The sequence below is a fragment of the Cynara cardunculus genome, assembly GCF_001531365.2.
Source record: "Cynara cardunculus var. scolymus isolate 2C chromosome LG 17, CcrdV1, whole genome shotgun sequence".
Classification (NCBI taxonomy): Eukaryota; Viridiplantae; Streptophyta; class Magnoliopsida; order Asterales; family Asteraceae; genus Cynara; species Cynara cardunculus.
In genome coordinates, this window is record NC_037544.1 from 1671409 (window position 1) to 1690842 (window position 19434).

The following is a 19434-nucleotide window of genomic DNA, read 5'->3' on the forward strand; positions in this document are numbered from 1 at the left end:
TTTTTAAGAGGTTCTGAAGTCTGAAGTCTGATTTCACTTCTGAATTTTAAGAGGTGGTACTGAAGTCTGAAATCTGAATCAGTCAGACTGTTTGTTTTTACGTCTGAAATCTGAAATCTGAATCAGTCAAGTTTTGGATCTGATAGATTTGGATCGATCTGGGTCATGATTTTACGAGCATATGTGGATCGATCTGGGTCGTGATTGATTTGGAGATCGAATGTCTTGCGAGATAGATTTAGAGGACTAAATCTGGAGGTGAGGATGGAGGGGAGAGTCTGGAGGGAGCGATTAAGAAGATTTAAGTGATTATGTTATCACTTTTTTTTCATAGCAAATTAAGAGCTTTTCAGCTCTTATTCATATAAAAAAACAAACGGTCTGAAAATAAAAACGTCTGACCGGTTCAGACTTAAGAGGCATTAAGTGGTTTTTTTCAAAAAACAAACAAGCCCTAAGCTTGTGTTATTGATTGATTTTGATTCAGTTGTTTTTAGGGTTTATTTACTTGATTAGAAAAGACTGTACAAATCTAGTTAAGTTTAGTTTTTAACTACTCGTAAGTTTCCAAGTCGAGTTCGAGTATGAGAAATGATATCGAGTTCTAGTCGGGTATACTTATACTTGAACTCGACTCGCATCATTTATACCCCTACCAATGACCACCTTTGCCTTCCTTCCTCTCGACTTTCTCTCTATTTATCTCTCTCTCATCCGCAACCACCTCCCCTCCACCACCTTCTCATCTTCTCCGCCGCGACAAACTCCACACCGCCCGTCACCACTTGAATGATTACAGGGGGGAAATTAATAGAGCGAGAAAAATCAACACCCCATCTCACTTATAACTGAAACTGACTTTATTTTTGTTATAATTGTGGGTGCTTTAAACACAGCTTACAACTTTCACTGTACTGTGCAAAAACGATTCCCGTAGTAGCTGCGAGCGAAATGGGAAGCCGGAATCGCTAGTGATCGCCGGTCATACTAGTTAAATTGCCAAAACCCATCATAAGAATGCACGATAGGAGAAAACTGAAAACAGTATGAAAAAGTTTTAGACTTGAAATAACGACACCCATTATTCAAGAAGCAACATGATCACATGTCGCATATCTTTTTTTTAAATAAATAAAATAATCAATGTTTAACATTCAGATATACAAATATAGTTCCCATCTTATTTTATTTTCACATCGATATATATATATATATATACATACATATATATATATATATATATTTAGAAGTCAAAATCATCTTGATTCGGCTTCGGTGAAGTCAACAAAGCTGCGTAGAGCCTGAGCCTATCCTCCCCAAGCGAAGAACACCTTGATAACGGTCTCCTTGGCCTAATGAATGACAACGAAGTCAAAGTCAACCGATGTCGGTACCTCCTCCATGCCAACTGAATAGCCACCGCCGCCCATGTCCTCCACCCTGGAGAATAATATCGTGCACTCCTTTTCACCTTTTCATTCACGAACGTGTATCTGAAATGTTGCGTTACATACTTTACATCATCAGCTTCTAGAGCAAAAGCCTCGGTTGTCTCCAGGGTGACCAGTGTCGATGACGATGGAGGTAATCTCTCAATGAAGGGCCGTCTGAGGCACCATGATAACAACTCGTCGCCACTAAAGTTTCCGGGGCCTAACATGCAACAGCTTTTGACTCCATCTCGTAGAACTTGGTTGCTTTGTAGATGGCCTCTTACGATGAACAACATTCGTTGTACTGGATCTCCTTCTCGTGCAATCTATTACAACAACCACGATTACAGAAATTGTATATACAACTACGTGTATTTTGACAATGTAATCTCATCATATCGTATATAATCATAAGAAGAGAACGTTCACGCACATCAAAACTATTAATGATAAAGGTCGAGATTAGATGAACTCACGGTTTCTCCCTTGGTGAAGATGAGGGACTTAACGCGGTCACATATGTTCTCGAGGACCAAACTATCCATATGTTGAAATAAAGGTACCTAAGTTAAACATTTGTCATAAAGGTAAGATTTCCATAAATTCCATCTCAACCCTCCAAGAATTGTTGTTTTTCATATTACAACCCAATAGTTAAAGTTCTTCTCATTTAAGTCCAAATTGTTCAAGACGCGATGAACAATTATATTACTTTAACGTTATAACGGGCATCAATATAAACATTGTTATACAAGCGGCTCTTCGACCATGACATTTTTATACAACTAAGGGGCCGTTTACCAAACACTTAACCGGTAGGTGCTTACCGGTAAATTTAACACTATCATTTACTTACCAGATAAGATTTTAGTCCACCAAAACGGTATCGTATGCAACAATTTACCCGGTAAGCGAAAAGCCGTGGTAAGAGTCACCGTCCTCACTTACCGGTTAAGAATCTTGGTCCTTGTCTCGCTCTTACACTGGTAAAATTCTTGATCCTTACCATATTCATCTGATAAAGTAAAATGACTCGGTGTTCACTTACCCGAGTAAGCGTTTGGTAAACGGCCAGACATTTTTTTAATCATCTTAGACACGTGTATAAAATTTTCTTTCAAATCTCACGATATACATAAACTAATATCTTATACAGACATACTGCAAATTAACCATGTTTTAGCATACGTACCTGTCGAACCAAATCCAAGCAAAGGTGATACTTAATGTCTCTCCGAAGACCTTCAGGGAGATTGCGTATCATATCACACTCGTCCACACCACGCATTGCCGCCCATCGTTGACGCTCATAGTTTCGTACTCGTTGTCGAAATCCCTGAGGGAGGTGCCTCCTCCTCATCCACCACTCTATATTTCTCATTTTCAATTGCATAGCTTGTTTCTTTGATGTTGTCGCATGCAAAAACACCTATATATATATACATCCAAACCTCGTTTAAACGACTAGACTCGTATTTTGACTTTCAAGGTCAAACCATCGTATTTGAACGCGTACCTTGATATTTCCAATCAACATGGTGACGAGAAGAAGCCCCGTTGTGAGAACAATGATGATAAAAACAACTTCTAACCAATCCGTCGTGCTCTCCAAGTTCCCAAACGTACTATATCAAATATACAAGGACACTAGCTCGTTTAAGTACTAGAAAATTGATCTGTTGTAATAGATAACGTCTAAAAACCCAAATGAAATGCTCATATAAACAGACCAAAGCAACAAAATTTTCCAATAACCGACAAATTAATTTAAAACCATGGTGAAAATTATTGGTAACCCACAACTTTGAGCTTATAAAGAACTCAGAATTCTAATTTTCTATCTGTGTATGATGGGTTGTTACAACAAATGATTGATCCTATGATTTTGATCTTTTATATAAAAGAAACACTTCAACAAAATGGGGTTTTATAGGATGCCAAAAAAGTTTAAGTATCTTAATAGACCGTTTTATATGACTTAATTTATAGGACCGAAAAATAAAACGTCATATTTAAAAGCGTTGTAATAAGTTTATAGGACGTTTTTGGATGTCTTAACAAGTTTTTTAGTATACTTTTAATACAAAGCATCCCATTAACAATATTATTGGACATTGTATGGAAAATTGTCCTATAAGACCAAGTGTCTTATAATATTGCTGATGCAAAGCTTTGTATTAAAAATGTCATAGAAAACTTGTTCAGACGTCCAAAAACGTCATATCAACTTATTACAACGTCTTTCATATATGACGCTTTATTTTTTGATCCTATAAGATTAAGTCTTTTAGAACAGTTTGTTAAGACGTTTAGAAAGTGGTGGCATCCTATAAAGCCAATTTTGTTGTAGCGAAATAATTTGGTTACCTGAGCGTCATAAGTCCCCAAAAAATGGGAAAGAGTATCTTTTCCAAACGACTATCGTTGGCAACGAGTTGAAGAGTCCATTTGTAAGCTCCGTAGCTAAAATTGTCATCGTTTTCAAGGCAAGTCGATCTCGCCTCTTTGTTCAATCCCCACAAGAGTCTCGTCTGATCTTTTACGAAGTTATTCGAGCCATAATAAATGGGGTCTTGACATGTCAAAAATCTTGCAACACAACGTCCGTTTGCTTCCATGCATTTTTCCCGCAAGCATTTTGCTGCTCGTTGCGTACCAAGCAAGTACCAACAAGCTCCCACGGCCTGCAAACGTTAACTTTCATACAAGTTAGCATCTACATTCGTATTAACATGAAATTCACACAATGGTAACTAGGTATTCCTTTACCAAAGGGTCATTGGCCCAATGGGTCCTGATCATGTCCAAATCGGTCCTGGCCCAGTCTCAACGAAATATCCTAAGACTAGTCCTAGGCCCAACAATCGGTCTTGATCCTTCCGGCTAGTCCCAAATATCGTCTCGGGCTCAGCCAACTTTTTAAAAAATATATTTTTTTACACAAAAATGTTATTCATGTTTTTATAATAACTATTTTTAAACGATCATGAAAAAACTCGTATTATAATTTGTAAAACTTGAAAAATCGTGAAAATCGGTCTTATGCATAACCGATCCCGCGTCGGGTCAAATCGGGCCTTTGAATTTCCATAAAACTTGTAAGCGGGCCCATCGGTCTCGAGTCGAGCCCACTTTAGCCATCTCTACATCATAACAGGTTTCTTTTTCTTGGCCACCTTTTTGGAAAAAGGGTTTTATCATAGTGGATGCTTTTAGAGGTGGCAAATAGGCAAAATAGTCGGGTTGAATAACAAGTTAACTTTTAGTACAAATCAAAGTAGGATCGGATCGGGATCGAGATCGAGATCGAGATGGAGATCGAGATCGAAGTAGTGCGTGTTAAAACAAAATCAAGATCGAAGAAGAGATACATATATAATCTTACATGAGAGGCAACGAAGTAGGCGAGCAAATTGAGAGCAATTCCCCACCAAACGGTGCCGAAAATGTATCCCGAAAGATTTTGCATGCGTCGTAAAAGACATACCGAGTGATAAATCTTGGGTAGGTATTGGAACAAGAACATGATTAAAGCGACGGTCATGATTTCCGTCGTCGAACCCCTCTTTAGCAACGCCGGAATCACTACCCATAACACCACCTATCAACAAAAACCACAATTATACACAAAAATTCACTAACAATCATTCAGTCGTGGTATAAAACACAACTTAACACATAACATGCATGCATATTTTATATAAACAGATCATCGAAAATGGTATTCTTTTCGAAATGCATTAAATGTTGTAATAACTGCATATGTTTCAGTTTGAACAAGTAGACTTAATCGGCAAAAAGATTATTAGCATACGTGTGTCTGTCTGTGTGGGTTCACGTGTAATAAGACTGTTTTCGTGAGATACGATTTTTACATTTGAAGCTTCACAACAAAATGTTGTGAAGGTAAAAAAACCGCATCTTCACATCAAAAACATTGTGAAGGTCACGGTGTTTTGGTGTGAAGTTTAAAGTGTAAAAATCGTGTCTAATCTCACGAAAACAATTTTGTCTCACATGATCCCAAATGTATATATATATATATATATATATATATATATATATAGATATATATATAGAGAGAGAGAGGATGTTTATTTTATAAACCACGTTATTTGTACAAACCGTACAAACCTCATTCAACCGATCATAATTTTTCATTTTGTTTATTTTTTTGTAATTATGAGGGGTTGATTAATCATTTTTATTGTGGAAGATGTTAATCATAGATATTATCATCTTCCTTATATTAATTTTAGAGAAATACATGAAACAGTTTCATTAAAATTTCATAAGTATTTTATGAAACAATTTCATAACCATATATGAAACAACTTCATCCAAAAAAGTATTATATGAAAAAATTTCATAAGATTAAACAATGAAATTGACGGATGAGAGTGGTTTGCACGGTTTGTACAAATATGAGCGGTTTGCATTTGATCGCTCCCCTCTCTCTCTCTCTCTATATATATATCACAAATTAACGACGTGTGAGGTTTTGATATCAACACCGATCGATTTCCTACTAGCATATGTGAAAGTACCGAATTGCCCTTTTGCTTATCATAACTATGTAAGAAGGAGAAGGGATATAACGAGGGTGGTTTTATTTTTGTACTTTGAAATGTTATTCATAGTTATATGAACTTGTATACTAGAAATCAATCAAAAAAAAAAAAAAAGAAGACAAAAATGGCTCTCATCATGTGAGGGACACATAAACTCTATAACGGATATCAAAGTTGGAGTTAAGGGCTCGTTTCGTAGCAGAATGCGTAGTCATTTTTATACGTAGTTTTTCGTTTTAGGGACCACTTTCATACCATACGGACTAAAATTACAATTCACTCAATAAAATGTAACTTAAATCGACCCATGTTCAAATAAACGACTCGAAACCATAATCATCAATACTATACAAAATGGTAATTAAAACCCTAATTAATTGTAGAAATTAAAACAACAATATATATACATATATATATATATATATATATATATGTGTGTGTGTGTGTGAATATATACGTATTAGGCAATATTGTGATTAGCCAAAGAGCCATGAAACCCCGTTAAGACCATCTTAGATTAGTCGTTTATTTGGAAACCTAGTTAGCGTATAATTGTCGATATAAAAGAGCATTTGTTTTGAAGACAAAGCGTTTTGATGGCAACGACCTAAAAGGACGATAGCTTCCGAAAAAGATTAGTCTACGAGAAATGGGAGAACGAAAATGAAACCTTAATTAATCACAAATGTAATCTTTAATTTATACGCGACATATATACGTATTTAGGAACCCGGGAACGGTTCACAATACACCCACGTGTCCCTCTTCAGTACGAATATTCATCATGAATAACACATTCATAATTAATATGGAAGTGTTATTCATAATGAATCACACATTCACAGTTAATAACACGTCCATAAACCTGATGAATATATCATGTATTGCGTTCTACGGTTCCCGGGTTTTGGTAATAACATCTTAGTAACTCCATACATCGAGTACGATATACGATATAGAAGTGAAGTTTGTATTGTTCTTTAACTAAATTGTCATTTACCCTAATGTGGTATTCAAGCAATTTCCCAAATACTGAAGCTTATTCATAATGAATAAATACAAGATTTTAGGTATAAATGAAACTAACCTGGGGTATAGGAAGGATAACAAAGAGATCAAAGAAGAAGCTTTTCTTGGCCTTGGTTATGATCCGAGCCGCCGTGATACGTGCAACATCGTCATCATGGCTCAACCCACGGTGGTGGCGCGGTGATCTCCACCACCTGCTCATCTTAAACCCCAACCACATGTTCCACAAATGCAAGGCGTCGGTCACACACCGGAGAACCGTCACGGTGACGGCGAACCACCCGTCGACGAACACACACATGCATGATTCACTGATGGAAAATGTGTAGAAAAACAGTGGGTCGATGAACAGACCGGTGGTGCAGACCAGAAGGAAAACCCGGTTCCAATCTTGAATCCAGCCGGATCTTGGGTCCAGCGGCACCCGACCACGTGGACGGCACGTGGTAGAGATGGTTCCTTTGGAATCTTTAGACTCTTCTTCTTGTTGTTGTACTTCTTCTTCTTCTTCTTCTTCTTCATCTTCTTCTTCTTCACTGGTATCTGTGTAAGTATCTGCAAATTCATGTCTGCTAGCCATGGGTGTATGTGTGTATGTGTGTATGTATGTATATATGTCTGTATGTATATGTGTGAGTGTTTTTACTGTCACTGTGTGTGTGTGTTTTTACTGTCACTGTGTGTTATTACACCGTGACTGTGTGTGAGAGAGATGGATTTGTAGGAGGGGGATTAGGGATGGGTTTGAGTCAGTGAGAAAGAGAGAATAAGGAATATTTGTAGAGGATAGGACTAAGAGTGAGTGATGAGAGATGATTTTTTGCTCAAATAATAAAATATATTTTTATTTAAAAAAATTATTGGATAATAATAAATTACCTTTTTTTTATAGGGAGAGGGGAGATCCCTTCGGATCAAGGTAAAACACTAAAATGCTAAAAGAAAGTCAAATGGTGGGAGAGAACCATAACCACTAGAAAAAGCCAAATTACTTATTTTAGGGTCGTTTATCAAATACTCATCGGAGTTAGAGTTTATTCGGCGTCATTTATTGTATCGAGTGAGAACGACAAGGTTTGGGATTTGTAATTGGTAAGGAAAAAATATAACAAGAACCGAGAATCTTACTCAGTAACTAAGATAGTAGACTCTCACCTGGTCACTAATAGAAAACTAACTGTCACCGACGACAACTCGATCCATTGGTAATTTTCGATGGAACACTGACAAACATCCCACCGTGAATAAATTTCCCGACTCCGTTAGATAATCTGGGTTATTTTTTAGATCAATGATGGATTACCAACGGTTATAAAAATATTTTAATTTTAATTTTTTTAAATATTTTTTTAAGCAATTATCAGGTAAAAGATATTTGCCAATAGTTCATGTGGGTAATAACTCTTGATGATAATATTATAAAACAAAGAGGTTTATCCGACGGGAAAATCTGTCGGTATTCCAACAGAAAAAAGCCATAACTTGCGTATTACTGACGGATCCGGTCGCCGGAGAAATTTAAGTGCGGGCAGTGATTTTGATTACCGGTGGATTTTTCAATCACCGACAGAAAAAAAATACAACGGTAATTCGTCTGTGAAGGTCAATTCGTCGGTGCTCCGTCACAAGTCCTTTGGTAATTACTGACAGACGAAATCCGATCTCACGCTCGAGTGTCTTTTATGCTTTTTTTAACTGATTATCACTTATTAAATATAATTTTGTTCTGAAAAAAAAAGATGATAAATACAACTGATTGTTGAAAAACTAGTCAACTATTAAATTATACGTGTTTTTAATAACGAAAATATGATTAGATACATATACCCTTTTGAGTGTAAATACCAGTATCATGGTTTGTATCGATTTTTACCGATGCGGATATTTAAAGATAACATTTGTAGCTATAAACGCTAGCGACGTAAATCGTACTATTTTTCCGTTTTTATCATTCACAGAGTTTTGATCCTAAAGCGAACATCTTTGTCTATTTTAAGCGTGACTGTATCTGGATTTTAATCGATTTTAGTAAATCAATAATTGAATATTGACGTTATAGAAAATGTTATATTTAATGCATAACAAAATTACAGTAACTTTTTTTAGAACTCTCTAGATCATGAGATCTCTGAAAACTAATGCATCATGTGCTATTTCATATGATCTTTTTCCATCTATGACTAAAAGTTAATGTAGTAATTAACAGATATTTGTTTCACAATGTGTTTGTTTCATATGTACACGGTTCAGAATATGAACCTTTTTGGCATGTTTGTGAGACAAAAATTACACGTAATTTTTTTTACCCTGATGGTATTTAGTAAGTAAAATAGTAAGTGTTTACCCGATAAAACAAAGTAACCGTACGTGATCGTTTTCAAATGTCAACCGTTGAAATCAAATAATTGAGTCGTAACGATATTGGATTTGCTCAACCAGTCGTTTTTTTTTATATCCAACATATTCCTCCTCCACGAATACGATACACGTCTCAAACCCTACTTCCAGTTACTGGTATGAACATCGAGATACTTAAATTCAGATATTTAAGTCTCGACTCGTTGAAAAACTATGATATTTGCTTCTTGCAAGTGATTATTCGAACTATTATATTTTGGTTTGCAATAAATATAATTATCTCGATTCTAAAAAGACAGATAAAATATCATTAAATTGAATTTATTATAACGAATAATCAGATACACGTATATATATATATATATATATATATATATACACTACGATAAAATCGGGTTTATAGAATGTCAAAATTGTTCAAATGCTTAATAGAACTTAAATTTATAAGAAGAAACATATGTCTGACATATCTAAAAGACTAAATGTGTTGTAATAAGTTTATAGAACGTTTTAACAAACTTTTAATGACATTTTTGAAACGAAATGTTTTATTAACTCTTTTATATGACACTTTTGAGACTTGTCTTATAATATATATATATATATATATATATATATATATATATATGTGTGTGTGTGTGTGTGTGTGTGTGTGTGTGTGTGTGTGTACATTATATATGTGAACGAAATTAGATGAAAAAAATCATATGAAATAATATATCATATATATGGAAAAGATTCGGTAGAACCTTAAATAAAAGAAACAGATAACCAAGAAAAACCGATGCAACATATATAAGGAGATGTTCATTTGAGAAGTTGTAAGTATTTGAGAAGTAAAGAAGTGATCATAGCTCTTAATACAGTTAAGATTGATTAAGAATTGCGTCTTTAACTAGTTAAAGGTTGTAGCTTTGATTGGTCAAGCAAAAAATATAGGGGTAGTTTCGTAACTTTTACAAATAACCGGCAAATGTGAACTCATAGTTCATATGTGAATCAGTTAATTAATTCATATATATGTGAATCGGTTAAATATTTCATATATGAATTATACGAGTTTCACATATGAACATATAGTTCATATGTGAATCACACTGGTTCACAAATCCACTTGTTTCGTCATCTATTTGTAAAAGTTACGAAACTACCCCTCTATTTCCCGGATACCATGCAAAAATTTATTCGGTACTTCACAATCAAAACCGCAAATCTTAACCAAATGAAGGGATAATGATCATTTTCTCTACTTTTTAAATACTTACAACTTCTCAAATGAACCTATGGTTATATATAGAGTACAAATCATCTAATCCTAACAAACTATACAAACGAAAATCATTTTGCTGTGAAGTTTCAAGTGTAAAAAGTTGGTCTCACGAAAACAGGTTGGTCTCACGTGATCCCAAGTCTATATATATATATAAGATGATAAGGTTCATTTATTATGATCATTGTTGTAGATTAAGAAAAAAATGAAACCAAATATTTATTATACTATATAGACAGATAAAAATTGATCTGTATGATTTGTAAATGAAACGTTACTTATATACTGAATATGAAAAACAGGTACAAAAACATTAGAAGACAAAATTAACGGGCCAGGGATATCGGGTTGGGGACAAAAACAACATAAGGTTTGGCAAACATAAAAGGAACTTTCCTTGTATTCATATAAGTTTGAGCAAACGCAGGTTCTTCGTAGCTTCGTTTGTTTTGGACTTTTTCCCATAAACCATACAAATCATAAATGTCCTTGTTTTCTTTCTTCACGTCTCATTCCTTTCGGCTTTTGACACTCACGGCGAATTCTAGGTTCGTATTATATATATATCTCACGACAAATAAAATTTGGATTACAGATGCTTCTAATTTCACGTTACCTAGAAAAAAAAATGTTTTTGGGTATCCACGATCTAATATACCCTTGTATTTCAAGAACCCGAAACTACTGAATATATACTTTTGTTTGGATATTTTTGTATGCAAATGTCGTATTCAGTAATTTTATCATTAATGAAAACACAGCGTCGTTGCCCATTCGATGATCTCATCATTTCGACTTCAACAAAATGTCGACTAGTTAAAACGAGTTGGTTTTGGTGTGATGTTGGATATAAGAACCAAAAACGTCTCGATCGAAGCAATATACTGATCTTTAATGACTCTTTTAAAAAGTATATAGTAACGTCTCTAACTATTGGGGGCTTGATGGGACGATATATTCGAGTTTATGTTCGAAAGGGTGTGTGATAGTCCCATGGTATATGTTGAAACATTTGTTGTTTTATTTTTACGAGTTTTTTTACAGATTAATCTGACGAAATTCTACATCTTTTCGCACACGAGGATCCTTTCATAATATGGAAAATTGTGTCATTTAAATCAACTTAAGTAAGGGGTCGTTTACTCAAATGCTTACCCGGTAAGTACTTACCGATATGAGTCAACACTATAGTTTATTTTTCTGGGTAAGATTGTAGTACAGCAAAACGATATAGTATGCAACAATTTACCCGGTAAGTGTTTACCCGGGTAAGAGTCTTCACTCTCACTTACTGGGTAAAACTCTTCATCCTTTCACCACTCTTACCGAGTAAGACTCTCCATCCTTTTACCGTTCTAACCGGGTAAGATTCTAAACCCTTACCATGTTCATTTGGAAAATAAAATTACCTGGTAAGCACTTACTGGATAAGCGTTTAGTAAACGGCCCATAAATTTAACCAATAAAAAATTGCTCTCTTGGTCCCAAATTAATTGTCCACATTTCTATTTTAGTTTGTTTTGTAAGTGTCCATTTTCATAAATAAGTTTATACTTTCCCATTCTACTCTTAAGCACTGTTTGTTTACCTTTTAATAGTTTCATTAAGAGGCAATAACTGAATCACTAAGAGATGAATCTTTTATGCAAAAAAAAAAAAAAGTATGCCCCTTATTATTATTTCAATTGGATTTATTTCCAACTTGAAGGTAGAAAACCAACATCAATCACTTAGAAGTTAGATGGTAAGATGAGTCAAAAATGTCTTTGATGAAAGGTGACAACAAAATTCAATCAAATACATTATAAATTTGAATTATTTGTCGGATAACAGTATTTTAAAAGTTACTGATATTGTTTTATATTTAAAAAACAACTGATATTTAAAAAAATTCAACTGAATTAAACCTAGTCAATTTCTTTTCAATCTGGTTTTTTCGATTTGGTTGACTCGTTTTTATATTTTTGAAAACCGTCTTTAATATGTTTTTAAAAGATGATTATATTTAGATTGATGTTTTGTTTGTTTTAGAAGGTGGAGTGGCCCAAGTTAAAAAAAGTAATAATTTTTTAACATTGTGGACTAAGTTTTATCTACCTAAGGGTGCGTTTGGTGCGCAGACAGGACAAGACATGACATGACAGTACAGTTGTTCAGCGTTTAGTAAGACATAACAGGACATGACAGTATAGCTGTTCAGCTATTCGTTGGGGTTTTGTCCCTTTTTGCTTCAAAGAATGATTTTGTGTCTGTGTAATCTCAATAGCATATATCAAGTAGCAAATTTAACTATAAACAAATAAAACATCTCTGTCTGTGTGCATTTTTAGCTTCACAAATGATGAATATATTTTTGTGATCTTGAATAGAGATATCCCTATACAATTTCTTGTCATATATGCACCAAATCATATATATGTTGAATAATCTTTGCTATATATATATATATATATATATATATATATATATATTATGTACCTAAAARCMAATATAAAGTATACATATAAAAGGGGGAATCATTGAAACAGCCGATTAAAAGGGGGGGGGGGGAACAACTAAATTTCTGCAAAAAGAAAATAACAAGAGTATGGAAACAGCCGATTGAAACAACCGATTACGCACGAAATAACAAGGAAGTCGATTGAAACAGTCGATTGAAATCGGGATGAGAAGCAATCACGTACCTGAGTATGGAGAGAGGAGAAGCGCCGATTGGAAGTCGTCGATTAGAAGTCGCCGATTAGAAGTCGCCGATGGAGTTTAAGGAAGCGATGGAGGCAGATGGAAAGGGGGGGTTAGGTCTTCGTGCGATGAGCCGGGTAAGGGAAAGGGTAGTGGGGTAAAAAAAGTTGAGTTCCACTTAGTTCTAGGGGGGATAAGAGTGAACAAGCGTGTTCCATTCTTGTCCTACTTAGTTCCACATAAAGTCACACCAAACGTATGACAAATGTGTTCTGTCATGTCCTGTCCCACCCTGTCCAGCATACCAAACACACCCTAAGAGATGAAAAATTGCAAGAGTCTGGCCCTTAAAAGACCCCTATAGGCCTCTGCCTCTAAATACATTTTGACGCTTTTAAATACGATACTTTATAGTTTGGTTCTATAAACTTAAGTTCTATGAAGCATCTTATTATGACGCTTAGACATTGTAGACGTCATGTAAAACCAATTTTATTGTAGTGGCCGTTAGAGAGAGGGATCAATCCAGACGTTTTTATAAACAATGATGGTCATCTTATAATTCGGAACTGTAGAAACAGAAAATGTATTTTTGACAAACTTGAGGGACTAAATTTGTAGTTTACTCAACAAAAAATTATATATATATATATATATAGAGAGAGAGAGAGAGAGAGAGATGTTATTCTACACCCTTTGCCATTCCTACACCCTATACAACCCTCATCTCAACCATTCAATTTTTAATCAATTAAAATTAATTGTTTCCTAATATAAAGTATTAATCATAATTAATAAACTCTATTCATATTCCATAAATATTCAAATCATAATAAATGAACTCCAATTATTTCTATAAATATCTCAATTAATTGGGTTGCAAAGGTTGTACAAATACACAAGGTTGTAAAAGAAATATACCCTATATATATATATATATATATATATAGAGAGAGAGAGAGAGAGAGATATATGAGTTATTATGCAACCTTTTACATTTGTACAACCAATACAACTCAATCTCAACTATCCATTTGATTTGATGAATATGTGATTCAATAAAAGTTTTGATTGTTTTATAATATAAAATGTTAATAATAATTAATTAATTAATCTTAGTCATCTTTTATAAATATTTAAATCATAATAAATGAACTTTCATCATTTCCATATATATCTCAACTGATTGAGTTTCATTGATTGTATAGATGTGATGAGTTGCATTTGAAAAAAAAAAAAAAAAAATATATATATATATATATATATATATAGGGTTTATTTCAAATACAACCAATGCAACCCAATTAATTGAAATAATTATAGAAATGATGAAAGTTTATTTATTATAATTTGAATATTTATGGAAGATAACTAAGATTAATTAATTAATTATGATTAACATTTTATATTAGAAAACAATCAAAACTTCTATGAAATCACATATTAATAAAATGAAATGGAAGGTTGAGAGTGGGTTGTATTGGTTGCACAAATGTCAAGGGTTGTATAATAACCAACCTCATATATATATAGGGTTGGCTTCACGTGAGATCAACATGTTTTCGTGAGAGCACATTTTTACACTTGAAACTTCATAACAAAAACACTGTGAAGGTTTAAAAAAGTCGAACCTTCACAGCAAAAACACTGTGAATGTTACCTTAACAGCATTTTGCTGTRAAGTTTCAAGTGTAAAAAAGTGGTCTCACGGGTCTCACGAAAACAKGYTGGTCTCACGTGATCACAACATTTTGCTGTGAAGTTTCAAGTGTAAAAAAGTGGTCTCACGGGTCTCACGAAAACAGGYTRGTCTCACGTGATCACAAGTTTATATATATATATATATATGTGTGTGTATGTATATATATATATATGTGTGTATGTATATATATATATATATATGTATATATATATATGTATATATGCATGTATGTATATATGTATATATGCATGTATGTATGGATAAGAGTATATATAATAAGGTGATGGTTACTTCCTATGCCAGAAGTTTCCGTAATCACTGTCCACTGTTGCTCTGCATGTGTCTTCTGTCCATTATTTCAGATAAAGGACAAAATGGTCATTTCTTATTTTTAATATTTTTAAAAATCTTATTTACAAACAATTCTATTTAACAAGAATCATATGAAGAAACGACCCAAAATATAACATATTCAAAAACACTTCTAAATTATTTTAAATTAATTGTTTGTTTATTTTTTAATAGTTTTATTAAGTAACACTATTTGAATTCTTAAGAGGTTAAATCTTATTTGACAATTTTTTTTTGTCTTTTAATGGTTCTAAAATTATCTAAATGATTTTGTATTTTGTGTCTCCCTTAACCTTTTAGCGTCTTAATTTTCTTGTAAACAATTATATTTCATTTTGCAATGTATCATGAGATGCTGTTAATCATTTTGACTACTTAATCATTTTACACCAAATCATTCAATAACTGTCAAACAAGATCTAATTAGATATAATATATAAAACATTTATAAAGATATAATTAAATTACAAGTCAAACAATCGACAAATGTTTGACTATGGAAACACTTTGTTAACTTGTTGTGGCTCGGTCACGCGTGAGTTGTGTGACTTATCCCGGATCAAAAGTCATGCTCGATTTATGCATGTCGAAAAAATTAAATGTAATAGTTTCTGATCCATAATAATATTGTATTTTCGTACTTTATGATCGTGTGTGTAAGTATGTGTATATGTGTGTATTTATATATAGGTAGGTTATTATGCAACTATTTACATTCTTAACAACCTTACGACCAAATCAGGAGCGTATATTTGATCATCAACGGTTGTAAAAATCCTTAATTAAAAAAAATCAAAAATATTATATAAAAATAGATGGTGGATAGGTAGGTTGCATCAGTTGTATAATCTAGAGCGGTTGTATTTGAACACTCCTCTATATGTGTTTGTGTATGTGTGTGGAGTTTCAAATGAGAACACCTTACATTTTACGAAAATGCTAGAACTCCTTTATCAAATGTGATAATACACATGAGGGGAGTACTTGGTGGTGTGCAGACGACTTAGCCTGCGATTTAGGTCAGCCAAAGATCTTTTGCATCTCTAACTTAATATCACATGTGATAATATATATGAGGAGGCCTAGTGGTGTGCAGACGACTTGGCCCACAACATAGGTTGCATCAAATATCGTCTACGCCTGTGATTTTAATATCACATGTGTATCACATGTGATTGACTATAGTATCACATGTGATTGACTATAATAAAAAAAAAAAAGATGTTCTTGTGTTTCTCGTACAATGAATATGTTCTCATTTAAACCTTTCCATACACACACACACACACAATTAACACTGAATCAAAGTACCAAACTTTTTTTTGATTAACCTGGATATTCAACCTGCTACACGAGCCGACTAATCCCACGGCGACCACCTGCTTTGCAAATAGTCCGGAGTCACCGCATTTGAACCTCCATGGCCACAAGGGGATTTTTTATTTCTCCTTGAATTTGAACATGGGACCTCCAGGTACTTTTGACCTTTGGAATCAAGGTCAAACCAATCAAGAACCATTCTTGTGGTTAAGTACCGAACTTTTAAGTGGTGGTCAAGTTAACTATACGGCTTGAATGCCTCACACCTCAAACTATCAGAGCAATGGACTCGTTTTTTAGTTTTTCATAAAAATAGACTCGACCCTGATATATTTTCTTGACGAAATATCAAATGCAATCTTTGAAGAAACAAAATCAAATATTGGTTTTTGGTTCATGCGGTGTGAAGATAATATACATCGAACTTAGATGGTAGGAGATGACGGAGGGTAGGGGACCTGTGGTCTCGGTACCAAGCATCTATCCAACTTAACGAAAGGACAGTACTCCAACTACATCTTACACATGACCAACACAAACGTAGGCCATTTTATAACTCGTTCTTTTTCTAAATCATATTCCTATGTCACGAAGTTTATGTTACAGTTCTGTAAAACTAAATTCATAAATGAATACATAAATATTATTTAAATAAAAACAAAAAAATTATTTTACGTACTAATGAGTCAGTGATATATAAAACGACACAAACACACTGATCATTATTGTACCCTTCTGTCGTTGACTTATTTTTAATTCCAAGATCAATCCCACAACACGGATTAATAACACGTAATAGAATTAAGCAGAAATCTTTTTATGAATTCGTAATTATTGATGAACGAATTTAGAAAGACGGAACGATATTTATAAGTAAAAAGACCAAAATACCCCTCGTTGATGGCAATTGAGATTTGATGGCAATTGAGATTGACGTATACCTTCAATACCCTTACATGATTTATGATAACGAAAGAAACCTGTAAACTCTAAATTTCCGTACCAAAAATTACCAAAGAGTACATCCTACTTGTTGGTGTAAAGCAACTATATTACAAATATAGTCCCTAGACTTTTGCAAAAGTTTCATATTTAGTCTGCATTTATAAACTTATGCCTATGAAAGTCCCTATAATGAAATTTGTTTTCAAATTGGTCCTTCTTTACATTGTCCATCGTTAAACATCATACTAACATGGCAAAATTAGCAAATTGTGATGATTTTTAAATTAGTTATTGTTTTTTTTAATACTGATTTTTTAAATACCAACGTTTTTTGTAAACGAGCTTATATTTTTGTATTTGTATTCATTATATTCGTCTTTAACCCGTTTCTCTTCAATTTTCCGCGCTCTTGCCACGGTTAAACGATCATCTTCGGATAATTCGTCCAAGCCAAGAATAGCTGTAATATCTTGAAGTTCTTTGTAACGTTGTAAAGTTTGCTTAACTTGTTCTGCAGTTTCATAATGTTCTTCACCAACGATCTAGGGTTGTAGCATAGTCGACGTTGAATCTAAATGATCTACTGCTGGATAGATACCTTTGGCTGTTAATCCTCTTGATAGTACGATAGCAGCATCAAAATGTGCTAATGTCGTAGCAGGAGCAGGGTCTGTCAAATCATCTGCAGGTACATAAACAACTTGAATAGAAATTATGGACCCACCGAAAGCTATATCGTCATCGGCAATTCATCTTAACACTAGCATTGCTGCCAACAAGCATTAGAAAACAATGCACGCTACACCGTATTCCGACATCCAGGGACTATTTTTGTAATTCTAAGCCAGTTTTTATCGGATCAGTAAACATCGAAGAAATCCCAGAAGCAACAAAAGCAAATCTCTCTTGAGATCTACACAGTTAAGAATCCGATAACGACAATAAAATGATCTGTATTAAAATACAATAACAGAAGAAAATGAAAAGGACAAACTTAGGCTATAATACATGCATATATTCTATTCACAAGATTAAAGATAGCACTTGGGGTGTTAAAAAAAAGGACCACAAAAGAGTGGGGACAATGTTGGATGTCTTCATGTCTTTGGTGTTTTGTAAAGGAAAAGGCTTCTTCTACTCTTGCCCTTTTGGGAGTATTATGCCTTCTTGTCCAACCATAAACAATAACATCACAATACATACATAAAGTTGGGTTCATATGAGACCAAGAGTTTTTCGTGAGACCCGTAAGACCAATTCATGTTCATTGATCAACTTTATAAGCTAATGATCTAATGGTCTAAAGTTGCACGGTGACAATTTTGTGATTATTGAGAAGTCTCGTGGCAATTTTGTTATTATGAATGTTCAGAATGTAGATCTAATCAAAGGGTTGAGAATTGGTCTTACGAAAAACCCTTGGTCTCACATGATCCCAAGTATATATATATTGCTTTATATATACCAACTTCGACATTAATACTATTCATCTTCTTCTTCCTCTATTTCATTTGCATTTCTACCCTTAAAAACCCTTCTTTAAGTATGTAATTTTATTTTAAATCAATCATTTTCTTTATTAATCTATACTATATTATAAAGCATTTGACTAAAACTCTTAAAAACTCTTAAACTCTTAAAACTCTTAAACTCTTAATCTATACTATATTATAAAGCATTTGACTAAAACTCTTAAAAACTCTTAAACTCTTAAAACTCTTAAACTCTTAAAAACTCTTAAACCCGTTCATTCCTATCCGATTTCATCCCATA

The 19434-nt window shown here is 33.7% G+C and overlaps 1 protein-coding gene across 1 annotated transcript; it reads right to left on the reverse strand.

The window, feature by feature from the left end:
- Nucleotides 1–1094: 1094 nt before the first annotated feature.
- On the reverse strand, nucleotides 1095–7765 carry LOC112500738 (cyclic nucleotide-gated ion channel 4-like). The gene is made up of 8 exons (XM_025104308.1): nucleotides 7092–7765; nucleotides 4819–5034; nucleotides 3801–4117; nucleotides 2950–3058; nucleotides 2626–2862; nucleotides 1910–1996; nucleotides 1244–1759; nucleotides 1095–1211 (listed from the first exon to the last, which is right to left on the reverse strand). The coding sequence occupies exons 1-7, from the start codon at nucleotides 7611–7613 to the stop codon at nucleotides 1244–1246; spliced, it is 2004 nt and encodes a 667-aa protein (XP_024960076.1). The 5' UTR covers nucleotides 7614–7765; the 3' UTR covers nucleotides 1095–1211.
- Between the last annotated feature and the right edge of the window lie 11669 nt (nucleotides 7766–19434).

Excerpts from the sequence above, each read along its gene's own strand:
- LOC112500738 (XM_025104308.1), bottom strand. The coding sequence starts at position 7,613 with ATGGCTAGCAGACATGAATTTGCAGATACTTACACAGATACCAGTGAA. Across the intron at positions 4,118-4,818 it reads CCTACTTCGTTGCCTCTCAT|GCCGTGGGAGCTTGTTGGTA; the intron begins GTAAGATTATAT and ends TAACGTTTGCAG. Across the intron at positions 1,997-2,625 it reads GCTTGGATTTGGTTCGACAG|GTACCTTTATTTCAACATAT; the intron begins GTACGTATGCTA and ends TGTTTAACTTAG.